Consider the following 20,143-nt stretch of genomic DNA (forward strand, 5'->3'; position numbering starts at 1 on the left):
GGAGACGAATGGCTAGCTTTGAGAGATGAAATAGTGAAGGCTGCAGAAAATCAAATAGGTAGAAAGACCAGGCCTAACAGCAGTCCTTGAATGTCACATAAGATACACAATTTAACTGATAAAAGGGGAAAATATAAAAACTGAATAAATAAACAGGGAAAGGAGAATACAAATGTCTAAAAGATGAGACTGACAGGAAGTGCAAAATAAGCAGAAATGGCTAGAGGACAAATGCAAGGATTCAGAAGAATGTTTCACTAGGGAAAGATAGATCCACCTACAGGAAAGTTACAGCTACGCCTTTGGAGAAAAAAGAAGCACCTGTATGAATATCTAGAGCTCACATGGAAAACTAGTACTAAGTAAAGAAGGGAAAGCTGAAAGGTGGAAGAGTATACAGAGTGCTTATACAAGGGAGATGAACTTGAGAAGGTAGTATTATGGAAAGAGAAAAGGACATACACACATCACTAACAGTTTTGCATCATCTCATTCCGAGCCTTCCAGAACCTGTACAGAAAATTGGAATAGAGATCAACACAAACGTCATTCCCAACCTTTTTATTTCTCATGAAAATCACACATTGCATGTTGTACCACCATACAGTGAGACCTTCAGGGATGGTGGTCCAGATTGCTGTACACACTGGTACCTGTAATACCCAGTAGCACATCCTCTTGCATTGATGCACGCCAGTATCTGTCGTATTATTCTATGCACAAGTTCATCAAGGCACTGTTTGTCCTGACTGTCCACTTCTCAAAGGCGATTCGACGTAGATCCCTCAGAGTGGTTGGTGGGTCACATCGTCCATAAACAGCCCTTTTCAATCTATCCCAGGCATGTTCAATGGGGTTCATGTCTGAAGAACATGTTGGCCACTCTAGTCAAGCGATGTCGTTATCCTGAAGGAGGTCATTTACAATGTGTGAACAATGGGGATGTGAATTGTCGTCCATGAAGACAAATGCCTCGCCAATATGCTGCCGATATGGTTGCACTATCGGTCGGAGGACGGCATTCACATATCATACAGCTGTTATGGCACCTTCCATGATCACCAGCAGCGTACTTTGGCCCCACATAATGCCACCCTAAAACAGCAGGGAACTTCCACCCTGCTGCATTCACCGGACAGTGTGTCTAGGGCATTCAGCCTGACCAGGTTGCCTCCAAACACATCTCCGACGATTGGGCGGTTGAAGGCATATGCGACATTCATCGGTGAAGAGAACCTAATGCCAATCCTGAGCAGTCCTTTCGGCATGTTTTTGGGAACATCTGTAATGCACTGCATGGTGTCGTGTTTGCCAAAATGGACCTCGCTAGGGATGTGGGGAGTGAAGTTGGGCACCATGCAGCCTATTGGGCACAGTTTGAGTCATAACTTGACGTCTTGTGGCTGCACAAAAAGCATTATTCAATATGGTGGCGTTGCTGTCAAGGTTCATCCAACCCATAATCTGTAGGTAGTGGTCATCCACTGCAGTAGTAGCTCTCGGGCGGCCTGTCTGTCTCTCTGTATCTCCTCCACGTCCGGACAACATTGCTTTGGTTCACTCCGAGACACCTGGACACTTCCCTGGTTGAGAGCCCTTTCTAGCACAAAGTAACAATGCGGACATGACCGAACTGCGGTACTGACCGTCTAGGTATGGTTGAACTACAGATGACACGAGCCGTGTACCTCCTTTCTGGTGAAATGACTGGAACTGATCGGCTGTCGGACCCCCTCTGTCTAATAGGCACATGGTTGTTTACATCATTGGGTGGGTTTAGTGATGTCTTTGAACAGTGAAGGGGACTGTGACTGTGATACAATATTGACAGTCAACGTCTATCTTCAGGTGTTCTGGGAACTGGGGTGATGCAAAACATTTTCTGATGTGTGTAGATGAAGATGAGATGGGAGATATGATAGTCCGAGAAGATTTTTCACAGAGTACAGTAAGACCTAAGTTGAAACAAGGCCCATGGAGCAGACGACATTCCATGTGAACTACTGACAGCCTTGGGAGAACCAGCCATGACAAAAATATTCCATCTGATGTGCAAGACATCCCTGACTTCAAGAAGAATGTAATAATTCCAACTCCAAAGAAGGTAGGTGCTGATAGATGTGATATCACTGAACTATCAGATTAAAAATGATGGTTGCAAAATACTAACATGAATTCTTTACAGATGAATTGCAAATCTGGTAGAAGTCAACCTCAGCGAAGATCAGTTTGGATTCTAGAGAAATGTAGGAACATGTGAGGCAATACTGAACCTATAACTTCTCTTAGAGGATAGGTTAAGGAAAAGCAAACCTCAGTTTATGGTATTTACAGACTTAGAGGAAGCTTTTGACAAGTTGACTGGAATACACTCCTCCTAATTCTAAAGGTAGCAGGGGTAAAACACATGGAGAAAAAGGCTATTTATAACTTGTATGGAAACCATACCAGAGAATGGAAGTTGCTACTCACCATATAGCGAAGATGCTGAGTCGCGACAGGCACAACAAAAAGACTCACACAGTTATAGCTTTTGGCCATTAAGGCCTTTGTTAGCAGTACACACACACACACACACACACACACCACACACACACACACACACACACACACAAACGCAACTTGCACACACGTCTACAGTCTCAAAGAACTGAAACCACACTGCGAGGAGCAGCACCAGTGCATGGTGGGAGCGGCAACCGCATTGTCAACTATAAAATTCCGAAGTTTCGGCAACTATTGCAAGACGCCTTCTTCAGGGTGTATTGCTAACTGCTGAATGGCACTAGTTTGATTACTTATATACTAAGGAGGAGTGGTGTCATTGGATATGAGGGTGATGAGAAAGGGTATTAGATGTTCTTTTATTGGTCTTTGCATTACGTGTTGCCATTGGCGGAAATAGGTGTTTTCCATTGGAGTTTCCTTTATTACTTGCATGTAGGAATATGAGTGGCTACTGCAGCTTAGCACTGTTTACTAACTGCCTAGTATCGACTAGGGCGTGTCAACACACTGTGTACCCACACCACTGTGGCCTACTGCACACCTGTTGCACTGCGAGAGCTGCTGTTCTGCAAAGATGTCACTGCTGGCAGCCAAGATGCTGGGAGTCGGTACCCGTCTTCTCTATCCATGTTGTCGGGTTGCTTGGCTATTTCTATAGCTTCTCTGATCATCCTCCTCAAGCTAAACAGCTGTTTTGCCAGTACGCGGGTGTCTTCAGATTCAATCTTCATCCTGCACTGTTCCTGGTGTTCTGCCACCATTGATTTGTTGTATTGTTTGATACGGATATATATGTCATGTTCAGATAACCTTGGGCTTATCGGAGGCCCAGTCTCACCTACATACAGCAGGCCACATTCACACCAGATTTCATAAATTCCGGCAGCATGAAACTTGTCAATTGTATCTTTCATCGAACCGAGAACCTCTTTTACTTTGTTGTTGCTACAAAAAATTGCCTTAATACTTGCTCAACGGAGAATTTTGCACAGATGTTCAGTCATCCCTTGCACGTATGATAGCAGGACAGTGTTCCATGCTTTGTTCTGCATTTCCCTATTGCCCTCCTCCTCTGGCACCATAGTTTTTTGTATCATCCTCATGTCTTAGCCATTAGCTCCATAAATAGACCTGAGGTTCTGTAGCTCAGCGTTGAGATTGTGTTCACTGCTGATCCTGTAGGCTCTCTTAAAGTTTGCAGGGCCGATTTCTTTTGTGTAGGATGGTGGTGGAAGGATGCATGCAGGTACCTGTCCATGTTGGTGGGCTTTCTATAAACTCTGTCTCCATGCTTCCCATCAGCCTTACGGTAAACTTCCACATCGAGAAAATGGATGGACTGGAGTGCTGTTTATTCAAGTGCTTGCATAAAAATGTCCAATGCGACAGACTATAAAGGGGAACCCATAGCTACACCATCCGTTTGCTCATAAAAATCCCCTTTCCACATGAAATTGGTGCTTGTCAAACAGTGGTGCATTAGCTCGCAGATATCAGGTGCCATGCATTCCTCTAAAATGTTCACGGGTACATTCGCGAATAAAGACTTCACGTCGAAACTGACCATCAGATCCCTACCCGAGACATGCTTTTCTTTCAAAAGTTCTACAACCTAATACCCTTCCTCCTCACCCTCATATACAATGACAGCACTCCTCCATAGTATATGAGTAATCAGACTAGTGCCCATTCAGCAATTAGCAATACACCTTGAGGAAGGCACCTTGCAATAGTCATCGAAATGTCAGAATTTTATAGTTAACAATGCGAACCCAAACCCAGAAGAATTTTATTGATACTGAGTTCTACTATTTACGAAGTCTTTGAGCCACTCAATGTCGCACAGAGATTGGCAGCTTGCTCTAAATGTTCAGAAATGTAATATTTTGTACTTCAGAAAACAAAACAAAAAACATAGTGTCCTACGAGTATATTGTCAATGACTCACTGTTGGAATCAACCAACTCATACTCTGTGAACTTATTCCATGTGTTTGTAACTGCATTAATGGCCTGCAATGGGACACTGTATCAAATGCTTTCTGGAAATCTAGAAATATGGAATCTCCCTGTTGCTCATTCCACCTCGTATCACTTTGCAATGTTATGCCCAGATAATTAAACAACTTGACTGTCTAGCTGGACACTAGTAATATTGTATCCAAACATTACATGTTTGTTCTTCCTACTCATCCACTGATTTCCGGCTCAGGTACCCCCTCTTTTAACTATAATCTATCATTGTTCTCTCAAACAAAAAACTGTGCCCAGTTCTTGAAAAAAGGCACGTCGTACACGTCTACAAGAAGGATAGTAGAATTGATCCACAAAACTACCACACAATATCCTTGACACTGATTTGTTGAAGAATCGTAGAACATATTCCGAGTTGAAACATAATGAGGTATCCTGAACAGTATGACCCCTCTCAATGCCAACCAGCACGAATTTAGAAAACGCTGATCACGTGAAACCTGACTTGCACTTTTCTCACATGACATACTGAAAGCTTTGAATCAAGGCAACCAGATAGATGCAGTATTTCTTGATTTATAAAAAGTATTTGACTCAGTACCGCACATACGCTTATAGTCAAAGGTATGATCATATGGAGTATCAAGTGAAATTTGTGACTGGATTGAGGGATTTTTGGCAGGATGGACACAGCCTGTTATCTTGGATGGAGAGTCATCGTCAGATGTAGAAGTAACTTTGGGTGTATGCCAGGGAAGAGTGTTGGGAACCTTGCTGTTCATGTTGTATATTAATGACTTTGAAGACAATATTAATAGTAACACCATGTTTTTGCAGATGATGCAGTTATCTACAATGAAATATTATCTGAGAGAAACTGTAGAAATATTCAGTCAGATCTTGATAAGATTTCAACGTCGCGCAGAGATTGGCAACTTCTTCTGAATGTTCAGAAATGTAAAACTTTGCACTCCACAAAACGAAAAAAATTAGTAGCCTATGACTATAATATCAATGAATTACTGTTGGAATCAACCAAATCATACAAATAACTGGGTGCAACACATTATAGGGGTAGGAAACGGAATTATCACTTAAGTTCAGTCATGGGTAAAGCAGGTGGTAGACTTTGGTTTATTGATAGAATACTGGGTAAGTGCAATCAGTCTACAAAATAGATTGCTTACAAATCACTCACGTGACTGGTTATAGAATATGGCTCAAGTGTGCGGGACCCATACCAGATAGGACTAACAGGGTATGTTGAACGTATGCACAGAAGCGCAGCACAAATGGTTAGAGGTTTGTTTAATTGGTGGGAGAGTGTCACAAAGATAGTGAAGGAACTTAATTGGCAGGCCCTTGAAGACAAACACAAACTATTCGAAGAAAGCCTATTAACAAGGTTTCAAGAACCAGCTGTAAGTGATTTATACTACAACCCCCTGCATATCATAGGCTACACACAGGAGTCGTGAGGATAAGATTAGAATACTTACTGCACGCATAGCGGCATTCAAACATTCTTCCTGCATCCATATGTGAATGGAAGAGGCAGGAACTCTAAAAACCGGTACAATGGGACATACCCTCTGCCATGCACCTCATGGTGGTTTGCAGAGTACAGATGTAGATGTAGCACAATAATAACAACTAATTTAGAGCAAAAAAAGTTCATGCAGACATCCCAGCACAATGGTTCCTGAGAAAGACAGATGTAAGACAACTGGAATCAGAACAGAGAGTAAACCAGTGCCACAATAGAGCTAGAAGGAATTATAGAAAAAGTGGGGACAATTGTGGAGTAGCCAGTTTCATTATTGCTGCTTTGTTGGGGATACAAATTCATACAGGCTAATATTTGACGTTTAATATTTTCAGCTAAAAATCTTTCTCACTTTAACAAAGCTGGTTGATGTCTGTAGCAGACGGAAGAGCAACAAACGCAGAAAACAGCCACAAACAAGAGAGACCAAAGGCTTTGTAATCCTCTCTCTGTGAATAATGCATTGATACTGATACGTTTTTACTTTCTCTAAATTTAATACATTAATGACAACTTTTACATGTGTTTTTAACAGTCAAGAAGAGAAACTGAATACGATAATTAACGGTAAATGAATACCGTTAGTAGATTTGTAGCACAGTATTTGTCTGCAGTAATATTGTAATTCGACGAATTTTATAAGTACAATGAAGACGTTACAAGCTGGCGGACTGAGACGTTCGTGGTCCATTCCTACTGAGAAAGCGGGCATACTGGACGGAGCTGGACGTAAAGACGGCGATTTGATACAAAAAGAATAAAACTATATGGCACGACAATGAAATAGTGCACTTAAACAGAAAATGCAATTTCTTGACTGTGTCATTCTAATAAAATTTGCTATCGATGGGACTTGTCTGAAAATGTATATTACGTGTAGTTCACAAATATAGGAAAAAGTTGCAACATTTTGAAAATGTATACACATGAATAGCGTTATCTTTTCAAGCCTCGTCCTTGAAAAGATTTTGGTTTGACTTAGAAGCTAAAAATAAACTGATAACAGAATGACGATCTTCCTGCAGCAATACGACGTCTGTTAAAAAGTTATACAAAGCAGCCAACAACTACGGGCTGAACCATTATAATTGCCCTCAGTTTAATGACCCTGCCTTCATTTATAATGCAGCTAAATTCACGCTGTATTGTTTAATACGTGAAACTTTCGACAACGTGTTAATCACATTTCCTACCTAGAGCTAAAGTTGTCGTGTTTACTCACAACAATTTTTCAGCATTTCCGTGAAACGATATAAATCCTGTATCTTCGTCAATGTGACAGTAAAATGAGTATTGTTTAACACTGTTTAACTATATCAATTTTAGCTAAACAAAACAATCTATTTCACTACTGAAATGGTTATCCAACTCATTCGCCCGCGAACTTACGAACTATAAACTCAACACGACAAGAACATGCTCATTATTTATGCTGGAGTATGCTGAACGCATACAGTATAGCACCAGATATTATCGTAAGGGGCTCGTGGTGAAATATTTTCGTGTTTACAGGCTGAAAATAATATGACAATACAATAAATTTCGACCTTATCATTACTTGCTTTACTGTACAATCGCAGTACATTGTTTACAAATTTTAATAAAACAAGCGTAAGGTTACTGAGTTAAATGCCTAAGAAAAGGGGCGTTGACTTGTCACCTACTTTCACAGTAAGCCTCCACTTACCTTAAGCATTACACAAACACCTGCATACTGACGTCTTCGTATTAATATAAAAAGTATTTGTCAAAATTTCTGAATTGGAAGGGAACGTACTCTGCTGTCGTCCCTAACACGGCTTGTTCAGCTATTCTTCACCCGCATGATTATTCAATAAAGCTCTACTATCTCCTATGTTTCTCATTGCAAATGCGTCATATCGGATTTTCTTAACCTCCTGTCGCCTAAAAAACTCAACACATTGCTTTCCGCAGCTGTGACTTCGCCATAGATGATTATCAGCTGATCCATTCGTTGGTATCAGTATCAGGGTTAACAGTTGAAGTTTACGTTTCGTACTTTCGTTTATTTGTCTCTGTCGGAGAGTGTACTCTATTTAGCACATGCAATTAAAGACGCATACCCTCCTTGATACCGGCGAAAGATCTTGCCAAAAATTCTTTGCGTGTGACGTATAGCACTGAGTTCTAGTAAGCTAAGTGCGTTTGCAAACAATGTATGTGATCATTATTGAAGATTTACATCTCTTTAGATATTTATTCTAATTATAATTATTTCCTCCGTTGACATACCATTTACGTTTTTCTAATATATTGTACTCAAAGTAACATATCTGATTGTTTTAGCACGAGAAAGGTTGATTCAGAACTGGAAGAACGGAAAGGGAAACATGCAGAAGGTCGACAGCAAGTTACAGGAGAAAATTGACGAATGGCTTGAATGGGACAAGGTAAACACTGGTTTTTTTTAATGTCAGATACCATAAAGAATAAATATAAACTAAATGTATCTTCATATTTTTGATGATAGAATGAAGGCACTACCCAGGAGATCAAGTCACTCTGTGCATCTGGTACTTATGAAAAGTTGTCAGATATTTTATTAAATCGCCTTGAATTCGGAACAGCCGGCTTGCGAGGACGAATGGGAGCCGGTTATGCTCAAATGAATGATTTAGTCATTATACAGACGACACAAGGATTTACATCTTATTTGGAAGAGGTAACAAAACAGTCACCTGCTGCAATGAATAGTGTTGTTATTGGATATGATAGTCGCCACAACAGCAAAAGGTTAGTTATATCTCTAGGACTATTACAGAGCCTTAATTAGTAATGTTTGGATAAATTTAGTAATAGATCAAATTAAGAGTTTACTGCATACATTAGAATAGAGAAATAATGGTGGTTATGGTGATGGTGACTTTTGAGTGTGATGATGCGTGTTCTGCCAATTAGACATCTCCATCACTGCAAGTTCAGAATTCTCGAATCCCGTTTTTGTACCAACCATTTTGTATTTGTGTGTGATGCATTTTTCTGGATATCATCAATTATGTTTTTCTTCTTCCGCTAGTCATCTTCCCTGTCACTATTCTTTCTACTGCATCCTTAATTATGCAGTTCCTTCTCAGTGTGTGTGTTTTTCCTCATTCATTATGTGTAACAAGACAGCGTTATTCCAATTTTATCTGATCACCTCTTCCTTTCTTCTCCTGATTCTCGTTTCACAAGCCTGTAAGTATTTCTCTTGTCTCCATCACCATCATCACCATGTCCCTTTTTCGGCACCATACAGGGCAACACTTCATTACTCGTTTCTATAAATGTTTATTCAATGGACCGAGCAAATACCACTCTTCCTGTACAACATTTCTTCTGCAAAATGTGCTCTGGTTTTTATTTCTTGATTAGGACTGTGTATTATGTTATTGGTTATTTTGCAGCCTAGGTACCTACAGTTATCAACTTTTTATAACTCTGCACAGATTCTCACTTTTATCTTCCGTGACTGCCGTGTAAAAATCACCACCTTAGTCTTCTCCACATTTATCTTGATTCACAATTGCTTACAGTTGGTGTTAAGTTCTTTTGACATATTGTTATTACCTTTGCCACTTCATCAAGAAATCCTATACTTTTCATTATCCTTTCTCCTATTGCAACATATTTTTTTAAACAAGTTTTTAACTAAATCATCTAAATTGGTGTTAAACAGAGTAGATGAAAAACAACAGCAATGTCTAACCTTCTTCTCAATTTTAAATCCTTCCATTGTCTCATATTCTTACTTTATTCATTATATTCTATATAAACTACTTATTTGACTGCTCTCTTTCCAGTTAATTCTGATCTTCAAGACATCTAAAGTTTAATCCACTAAGCTCAATTGAAGACTTCTTCCAAGTCAGCAAAAATTACACAAACTTCCCTACTGTACCTGTTTCAAGGTATATTTCCCCATTTATTCGTAACATTCCAACAGCAGCTCTTGTGCCTTTGCCCCCTTCTGAAGCCAAACTGTTCTTCATCTAAATAAGAGAAATATAATAATAAAATATGTGCCAGTAATCAACAGCATTTTATCATTGATGGAAAGTAATTTACGTGTATTACATTATTTTCTTTTTATTTCTTATTGACCCAATTGCAAGACATGCTTTTAATCATGACTAGGTTTTCCTATATGTTAGTTATCTTTAGTAACCAGTTTTCACTGCACTTGGTGAACTGTGAGTACTAGACATATGTAGACATGACAACTTGTGGAATGGAGACTGTTGACGATTTACTCATTTGAAAATGGTAATCCTAACTGCTTAAATTAAGAGTAGTATTACTTTATTACTATATCTTCGTCATTTACCAGCCATGGCTGGACAGACTGCGTCACAAATACAATGTTTATCAACTAACATTTATACAGCACCATATACAAAATTTATATTACAAATAAAAGAAAATATTTATGCAGTGCACAAAAACACTTAGAACATAGAGGGAATGAAATATACTTAAACAGGAAAGTAAAACTTCATAGCAGCAAATGAAAATACCATAAACAAAATGGTTACAAGTCTATGTAGATCACACACACAAAGTTTAATTTTGGCAAAATATTTACTTTAAGTAAAACACAAAATTAAATGTGCAGTTAACATAAAAAGAAGATTAAACTTAGGCAAAATTATATATAAAACATAACAATATTTTTTATTTTGTCCATTCACTAGAACCGCTGTTGAAAAAATCTTCCAAGGAATATAGTGGATGTTGTGTCAAGTCCTGAGCAATTTTTTTCCGAAATAATTCAGGTGGCAGGGATTTCACTTCTGGAGGCAGTTGATTGTACATTTTTAGGGCGACTGTTGGAAAGCTGTCTTGTGTACTTGATAGGCGACACCTTGGCGCTTAAATGTTCCTCTTACAGCGAGAGTCATGATTATGTATTTCTTGTCTTATGCTAAAATTCCTTTGATTTTCTTTTATATAAATGAGGCAGAAAAACACATACTGGCTAAAAACAGTCATTATGCCTAGCCTGGTGAAAATAGGCTTACAGTGGTCCAGTCTTTTGCTAGAGGATATGATCCTGATGGCTATTTTTTGTAATAGCAACACATCTTTGCTGCCTGAGGAGTGTCCCCACAACAACAGTCCATAGTTAATGTGGCTGTGGAAGAGTGCATGGTAGACTATTGTGAGAAACTGGTCAGTTATTGACCTCTTCAGCTTCCTCAGGAGGTATATCACATGAGAAAGTTTGGTGCATACATATGCAGTGTGATCATTCGTGGAGAGTAGTCTGACAGTCTCCATGTTTTCTTGGTCTTCAATGTTGGTTAGACTGCATATCAAATGTTGGGTTTTTTCTTCATTGATCTTCATTTTGTTTATTACGAACCATTCTTTTATTTCTTCAAACATCAAATTTGATTGTATGTCCTTTGGCAATAAGGGTAGTGTCATCTGCAAACTGCAACATTTGACTATTACAGATATCATTGACATATATGTGGAATAGGAGAGGTCCTAAGACTGATCCTTGGGGCACTTCATGTTCCAGTTTGTGTTCAAGAGAAGTTGCTCCATGCACTGATACTACCTGCTTTTGGTTTTCCAAATAAGATTGGAGTGTTGATAGAACAACACCTCCTACACCATAGCATCTTAACTTGGCTGTTAGTGTTGTGTGTGAGATGCAGTCAAAGGCTTTGCTGAGGTCACAGAGTGTCAGTGCCACACTCTCTCTCTCTTCAAAACTCTGTCGAATTGTTTTTAATAAGTCCAGTGTGGCTGTCACTGTTGATCTCCCTTTGCGGAATCCGTGCTGTGTGTTTTGGAATAAGTTGTTTTCCTCAAAGTAATTCAGTACCTGGCTGTGCATCACAGACTCAGTAACTTTGGCTAGTACTGGTATCACTGACATACATGTAGACATAATGTAACAATACTATCTGGTTTAGATATATATACACATTATCCATTCCACTCTGTGATATCAGTCTCAAATAAGTTAATAACTGCATATAGGGTTTGCAGTTTAAGAGCAGTGAGAATTTTTATGGTGATAAGGATTGTACACTTCAGAAGGCAACATACTGAACATTTTCAGTACCTCTACTGAAAATGCATTACATGTTGTGGATAATCAACAACTCAGTATGTTTGATATTTTTATTTTTATGGTTATTATAAATGTTGACTTCGTGCCACATATATTTTTTGTTACATGCTTGTGGCAGCTGAAGGCATATTTATTTGTTACTAGGTTACTCTGGTTGCTTACTGTTTGTCATCCTATAATGGCTGGGTTAATCAGTTCATAAGGTCATCTGTAAGCAGGAAAAGCAGCACTCAACATTTATTTCCACAGGAAACTTGGTTCAAATCTGTGAAACAAAGGTGATGTTATAAACATTAGAACAGATAAGTTTGTCATAAGTTGAGGTAGACCAATTTGAGAAAAGTTTGACCATCCAACTCCTTGCAACAGGTCAGCAGCAGCAGATACATGCAATGTCAAAATGGTGAACTCGAAACAGTCTGAAAAATTGTACAGTTTGTCACATTGTGGTACACAGAGTTCACTGTAGAACACTGGCATAGGCAACACTAAGTGACTTATGGCATGCAGTGGCTGGTCTTTTTGCCAGTCCAGTTGGCCAGCTCACATCATACATTGCCAGACAGTTTCACTTTGTCCTCATCAGATGTGGCTGCTGTTAACATAGATCATAATGTTAATGGCTGTTGTGATGACATATTTTGGTGAATATTTTTATGGTTTGATTGAGAGTTGGCAAAGCTAGTGAATGTGAAATCAAAAATACCCGGTTGTGGTGACAGACTTATCTGTAGCATAGCCTGTGTGAAAAATCTGCCTCTTATATCACATTGTATTTGCCATGTTCTTTATGACATTTCTCACATTTCCTGCGTCACTAGTCAAAGTCAGTGACTATTATTGAATATTTCTCTTTATCCGTTTATTGTTAGCTTATTTTCCGTTTATTGTTAGCTTATTTGCATAAAACATATTGTGTGCACTGGGGACATGTAGCAAGTGTGTTTGCATTGTTGTAATCCTAATGTCAGTATTGAGATTTCCAGAAAATGAAATCTCTCTCTCTCTCTCTCTCTCTCTCTCTCTCTCTCTCTCTCTCTCTCTCTCTCTCTCTCTCTCTCTGTATGGCTCTATGGGGATTTGTATTTTATACTATCTATCTTTGTAAACACTTCCATATTAAGAACAAAAAGGAAACATGTTTTTAGTATTCTGCATTATTTTGTCACCAACTAGTTTGTTCTTTAGGCTATTAGCAAGTTGCAAAACATTGTAGTGAAAAAAGTAAAATGTTGCTGCAGAATGTGAAGGAAGAGTATCATTTTCATTCTTTTTATAATATTCTGTCAAGCGCCAAAGAACTCCTTTAACATAAATACTGTTTTTAGAGGTATGCTACACTAACACCACAAACAACCTTTGACCTGTTACCTGCAACAGGTGCCTCAAACATGCTTTTGGTGCAGAAATTATTTATGCCTATAAGCCGACATATTTTGAGAACCTCCATAATTGTTTGCAAATTGGTGCTAAGTTATAGTCTAATGCTACATGAGTTAATTGACTGTCATTGAATCAATGTTCATTGTCAACTTCAGTATCTATTATCTTTCAATCATCTTATATCGATGCGTAGAAATATTTCAAGATGGGGGAGACCTGAATTTTGAGAGTGGCGCTGACTTTGTATTTGTTCACAAGGTAAAAATTTTCCACATTGTGATGACTTGTTTGAGTTGATTACTAAGATCATGATCACGTCTTCACAGCTGTCAGTAATGAATTCATTACTTAGTAACAGCCATAAAAATCATTGATTATTTTTAGCACTCTGTTGGTGTAATTGAAGCGCTAACAGCAGCGCCTTTTTGCGTGAGGTTTCACCTTCAATGCTTAGTGGGAGAGTGGGAAATGTGGTAAGGCAGAGGCTATAGAGAATGAGCATGAACACTGGAGAATGAGTCTCTTTTGAGCTTTTATCCTTATGCTGCCTAGAATTGTGCACCATGTTTGACCTTTTTTTTTATGGTCTCTGTTGAGGTTAACAAAACTGCAGAAAGTAAAACAGTGTACTAGTGAACTGTTAGGCTTTCACATTGATTTTAGATAACATGTTTTGGAGATATGTCAGCAATACATTATAAATTATCAATTAATAAAACAGTCAAAATTGCAGTAATTATTTATTTAAAAATAATGGCCCTTTCAGCCTTTATGCTGGCTGTCTTCAGATCTAAGACACTGCTCAGCAGTAAACAACTAAGATTTCATGCAACTGTTCTGTGCACCAGCAGCTGCAGCGATATGGTGCCTTAGATCTGAAGATGGCCAGCATAAAGGTGAGACCGGTTATCTTATGTAAATAAACAATTACTGAGATATTGATTTTCACATTGATTCCAAATTAAACATGAGGTTACATATTAGCCATGCCTGCAAGTGAATAGCTCGAGTGTGCTATCTCATGTGGAAACTGACCGCTGCAGTCACTAACGAGTATCTGAAGATGGCATATTTTGGCCTTTTCTAGTTGCACATGTCGTGCAGCATGCTGAAGAAAACGAAAAAAAAAGTACTCTGAATAATGAGAAAACTTGAGCCATAAGAATACTGCTGAACCTTGTTTATCAAGCTCAGGATGCTGACTGTTGTAAAGCTATCCATTTATACAGAATTGCTGTTGTGCTAAAAGCAACTTGGGTGGGTTCAACATCAGAGGCAAGATACACTATCACAACACTAGAGGTAAACGGTGCTTTCACATACCAAGACACAGCCTGACAGAGACCAGAAACTTTACTAAGTAACATGTTTAAAAATTTTGTAATGAACTCCTAAAATCTGCTTGTTTTTCACCCAGAAATAAGTTCGGAGTAAGATTCATGACTGGTTATTGAAACACCAATTCTACAAAAACAGAACTATTTGAAATAAACACTGTAATAGTTAGTTTTTAATAATACAGGGTGATTCAAAAAGAATACCACAACTTTAAAAATGTGTATTTAATGAAAGAAACATAATATAACCTTCTGTTATACATCATTACAAAGAGTATTTAAAAAGGTTTTTTTTCCACTCAAAAACAAGTTCAGAGATGTTCAATATGGCCCCCTCCAGACACACGAGCAGTATCAACCCGATACTCCAACTCGTTCCACACTTTCTGTAGCATATCAGGCGTAACAGTTTGGATAGCTGCTGTTATTTCTCGTTTCAAATCATCAATGGTGGCTGGGAGAGGTGGCCGAAACACCATATCCTTAACATACCCCCATAAGAAAAAATCGCAGGGGGTAAGATCAGGGCTTCTTGGAGGCCAGTGATGAAGTGCTCTGTCACGGGCTGCCTGGCGGCCGATCCATCGCCTCGGGTAGTTGACGTTCAGGTTTCATAACTAACCTTTTTCGTAGGACTCTCCATACAGTTGATTGTGGAATTTGCAGCTCTCTGCTAGCTCTGCGAGTCGAGTTTCCTGGGCTGCGAACAAATGCTTGCTGGATGCGTGCTACATTTTCATCACTCGTTCTCGGCCGTCCAGAACTTTTCCCTTTGCACAAACACCCATTCTCTGTAAACTGTTTATACCAACGTTTAATACACCACCTATCAGGAGGTTTAACACCATACTTCGTTCAAAATGCACGCTGAACAACTGTCGTCGATTCACTTCTGCTGTACTCAATAACACAAAAAGCTTTCTGTTGAGCGGTCGCCATCTTAGCATCAACTGACGCTGACGCCTAGTCAACAGCACCTCAAGCGAACAAATGTACAACTAAATGAAACTTTATAGCTCCCTTAATTCGCCGACAGATAGTGCTTAGCTCTGCCTTTTGTCGTTGCAGAGTTTTAAATTCCTAAAGTTGTGGTATTCTTTTTGAATCACCCTGTATTTTGAAAAAAGTGGATTTACAGTGCAAGAACTTAAACTTTTCTGTAAAAGTTTTTATTAATTGTTTGTTAATATCTAAACCTATTCTGCTGTAAGTGGTCAACGACTAATAAAGATATGAATTGAACTCTCCTGTTGACTTCATGGGTACAAATACCTTTGTCCACAAATGTTTTTAAGGTGAAAGACGTCATCACAAAATTTTGAAGTCTTTGTTGCTATGACCACATGTGCTTTTTGTGTTTTACTGATGAATACATGTCCGAAATATGATGGAATATGACCACATGGGTTTTCCATAATTTAATCTTTTATCTTCTATTGAGAGAGATGTAATTTTGCATCCCCCCCACCCTTCTTTTACCCAAATCCTGCCGGGCCACTTTAAAACTGCTGTAATAAATGCTGGAAATCTTGAATGTCAGACATATTTCTGTGCAAGTGTTATACAACTTTTGGGGCTTATAAATTCAATTACAGCATTAGGCACCATCTTTTCATTCCCTCACTGCCTGATGAAATTTAAAATATCTTCTGCTGTTGGCTTATAAACTATCAATACTATAAAGTTTTGTGTGTCCAGACATTTTTAAGCCATGTACCCTTTTGACGAGGAACTTATCAGTTACTTATCATATGCGTCAGCTACAATAACAAATTCTTGACATATTAAAACAAAAAATACACACATGCAACTTTTTACACGATATAAACATTAAATTGCCCAAATTATACATGTGTGTCGGAAGACCCAAAAGTGGAGCACTTCATCGAATGCTTAATCTAGACTCTTGATACCAGCAGGGGAACACCTGTTATGTCACACATTTGCAGTGTGGCTTGATGTCTTTATCTCACCTGTCACACAGTGTCAGTGCAAAAGCTCCACTTGTGCCTGTTATACTTGCACATACCTTCTCCAATCTGTAACATTTAACATTTGGGTTGTCAGTAAGTTCATGGTTCCAGCCTTTTGTGGCTTGATATTCAGCATCCCAACTAAAACAAGTGGAGAGCATTTGGACGCCTTCATATGCTGGTCTTCTGTATTTGAGATGTTTTCTAGGCAGTGAGGGTAAATCTTTGTGGAGAATGACTGGTTCATTTCCAGAAACTTGCTGGCAAAAGTTGTAGAGAGCTGCCTTTCTACGGAGGTGATCTGTACAGATGTTTGATGGTATTGGTAGCCAGCATATAGGTGTAGATCTGACTGTGCCACTAATGATTCTTATAATTGCATTCTAATGAATGTCATCCTTCTTTGTATGAGCACTATGGAGCCAAACTAGTGTGTAGTATTCTGCTGCAGAGAGTACTAAAACAAGGGATGCCCGATGGGGAACTGATGCCTCAATGTATTACCTGCCAGCTTTCTCCGGAGATTTACTCATGTCTCTACCTTCTGAACTGTGTTGGAAATGTGTTTATGATATTTCAGCACTTTTTCTAATGTGACATGAAGGTAGTCTTGTTTATGATTGGATTTGACTATGCCAGGAGAGCCAAACCGTGGGTTGATCTCTACTGGTGCTAGATGATTATATAGGTGGAAAGGACCTACTTGTGTTTTAGAAACATTAAGTCTAAGTCTCCAAGTTTTAAAATATTCACAGAGTTTAGAGAGACTGTTTTTTAGGTGTTCTTCACAGTCAGATAGATCTTCACTCTGGTATGAAGTTACAAGGTCATCTGCGTACTGGAATTTCTGGAGTGTCAAGTTCGAGAGGCCTGCAAAGTAGAGATTGAGTAACACTGGAGCAAGAACGGAGTCTTGAGGCAAGCCATCATTGTGTGCGTGCCATCTGCTCTTCTTTTCACCATGCTGTATTTAAACACTGAACAACACAAGAACAACTCGAACACAGTATTGGTGAATACCAAGCTGGCTTTCGCCCTCACCGATCCTGTGCAGAACAAATTTTCAATTTGAAGACAACACTAAAATACAAAGCAGTCAGAGACAGTCCGATCATTTGTTCCTTTGTTGATTTCGCAAAGGCTTATGATTCAATCGATAGGCAATCTCTCTTTATTATCCTTGAGGAGCTAGGACTCGATCCGAAAACCCTAAACCTTATCAAAGAAACGCTCACAAACACAACTTCTAAGATAAAATTCCTGGGTGAAATATCAGAGCCCTTCCTGATCAAAACCGGCGTCAGACAAGGTGACGGCTTGTCTCCACTCCTCTTCAACCTTGTCTTAGACAAGGTCATCCGAGAATGGGAAAAAGAACTGAAGAATCAAAATTACTGGAAGCCTATACAACTAGGAAGATCTAAAAATGGTATTAAAATTTCATGCTTGGCATTTGCAGATGACGTGGCCATTCTAGCAGAAAACGAGACCACAGCAATTAAACAGATAGACATTCTCAAAGAATGCGCCGAAAAAGTTGGGCTACAAATTTCCTTTCAAAAAACCAAATTCATCTGCTCAAAATTTGAAACTCAAAAACTGACTACAAAATATGGACAAATTGAGAGAGTTCCATTCTTTAAATACTTAGGCGAGGTCCTAGAACCCACAGGGGGAGAGAAAACTGCACAAAAAGTTCGACTGCAAAAACTGAAAAGAGCATACTGGAAAACCCACAACATCTACAATAAAAAGTGTCTCTCCATTCACTCAAAAATACGACACTACAATACAGTAATCAAGCCCGAAGCACTATATGCCAGCGAAACACTCACACTCCATAGAAAAGGCGACCTGGAAGGCATCCCGAAAGAGGAACGCAAAATTATCAGAAAGATTCTTGGCCCAAAAAGAACTGAATATGGATACAGGTTACAGTCTCGGAAAACTACAGAAAAATTATCTAACCTCGCCGCAGACATCCGGAAAAGAAGACTAAAATTTTACGGTCATATCCACAGACTCCCAACACACAGACTCTCCCACAAAATTTTAATATACATTGAAAAATTGAAAACCATACCCTGGATACAAGAAACCAAAACAGATCTAGCAAATGCACAAATAAATTCTTCAGAAGTTATAAACAGAAATGTATACAGGCAAAAAATCAGTAGTTGGAAAGTACAACCCGAGAATGAAGTTTGCAAGAGACAGGGGACAAAATGGACAGAGGAAAGAAAGAGAATTCATGGGGAAAGAATGAGAGAAGTGTGGAGAATTAAAAAATTGAATTGGAAAAGCTTTGCGTGATCCGTATGGGTCCAATCGCACATAATAATAAATAATAACAACACTGATTGCTCAACATGTTGCTTAAGAGGTTGCCTAGAGTTTTGTCTTAAGCTGCTGACAGGTCAGTAAAAACTACTCCAGTCTTGAATTTTCTGGTGGTTGCCAGTTTCTGTGTGAGTAGTCAAGAAGAGCACTTGTTCACAGCAGTTTCTAAAAGTTCTAAATCCAGCTTGTCAGATGGCAGCACATAATAAATTTTGTCTTGTATTTGGTTTAAGGTCATTCTTTCCAAAAGTTTGTAAACACTGCGGAGTAGAGATATGGGACAAAAGTGCTCTGCAGCTTTCCTTGTTTTCTGTGCTTTTTGATAGCAAAAATTTTAGCCCACTTAAATTTTGCTGGTAATGTTCCTGTGCGAAGAATGTCATGGATAAAGCTGACTAGCCACATTCACCTTGTAGGTTCGCTGTGTTTGAAAAATTCAGGGTAAAGCCCATCTGCACCTGCAGCTTTTCTAGATTTTGTATTGGTTTAGGGGTTTCTCCAGTTCAGTGATCATAAATGGAGGTTTTTCTTTATTGGCCAAATATTTGCTTTATCTGAAACTTCGTGGCAGATTAAAACTGTGTGCCGGACCGAGACTCGAACTCGGAACTTTTGCCTTTCACGGGCAAGTGCCGTACCAACTGAGCTACCCAAGCACGACTCACGCCCCGTCCTCACAGCTTTACTTCTGCCAGTACCTCGTCTCCTACCTTCCAAACTTTACAGAAGCTCTCCTTTTGCTTTATCTGCTTGAAGTTTGAAAACTCTCACCATGTGACTGGCAGTTGTGTCGCATAAGATTGTTGACTTGTTTGTGTTGTGAGAAGAGTCTTCTCCTACCGTCCAAATCAGTGTCAAAGCTTTTCTGCTGGAATGTGTAAAGCCAGTGACTCAGGTTTCTTTCTGCCATTTTTCTCTCCCTTGTTCATTCTAAGTCTCCATCAAATTTATAGATGTTCATTGGTCTCCATTTCTTTGAATTTATTAAATAGCAG

The 20,143-nt window shown here is 39.0% G+C and overlaps 2 protein-coding genes across 8 annotated transcripts in view; one reads left to right on the forward strand and one right to left on the reverse strand.

The window, feature by feature from the left end:
• The window catches only part of LOC126195834 (START domain-containing protein 10-like), a 131,553-nt gene extending 123,563 nt beyond the window's left edge, over window positions 1–7,990 (reverse strand). The window contains exon 1 of one of the 7 annotated variants that reach the window (XM_049934510.1): window positions 7,715–7,990. In XM_049934510.1, the coding sequence (XP_049790467.1) occupies window positions 7,715–7,723 (9 nt within the window). In that variant the 5' untranslated portion in view covers window positions 7,724–7,990. The other 6 variants (XM_049934512.1, XM_049934513.1, XM_049934511.1 and 3 more) reach the window with 6 other exon arrangements.
• Window positions 7,991–8,041: 51 nt separating this feature from the next.
• LOC126195833 (phosphopentomutase) overlaps window positions 8,042–20,143 on the forward strand; it is a 127,223-nt gene continuing 115,121 nt past the window's right edge. The window contains exons 1-3 of the mRNA XM_049934508.1: window positions 8,042–8,204; window positions 8,335–8,438; window positions 8,519–8,781. Of these exons, the coding sequence (XP_049790465.1) occupies window positions 8,379–8,438; window positions 8,519–8,781 (323 nt within the window). The 5' untranslated portion in view covers window positions 8,042–8,204; window positions 8,335–8,378. The remainder of the gene's footprint in view (window positions 8,205–8,334; window positions 8,439–8,518; window positions 8,782–20,143) is intronic.

Source organism: Schistocerca nitens, chromosome 7, assembly GCF_023898315.1.
Source record: "Schistocerca nitens isolate TAMUIC-IGC-003100 chromosome 7, iqSchNite1.1, whole genome shotgun sequence".
NCBI classification, from domain to species: Eukaryota; Metazoa; Arthropoda; class Insecta; order Orthoptera; family Acrididae; genus Schistocerca; species Schistocerca nitens.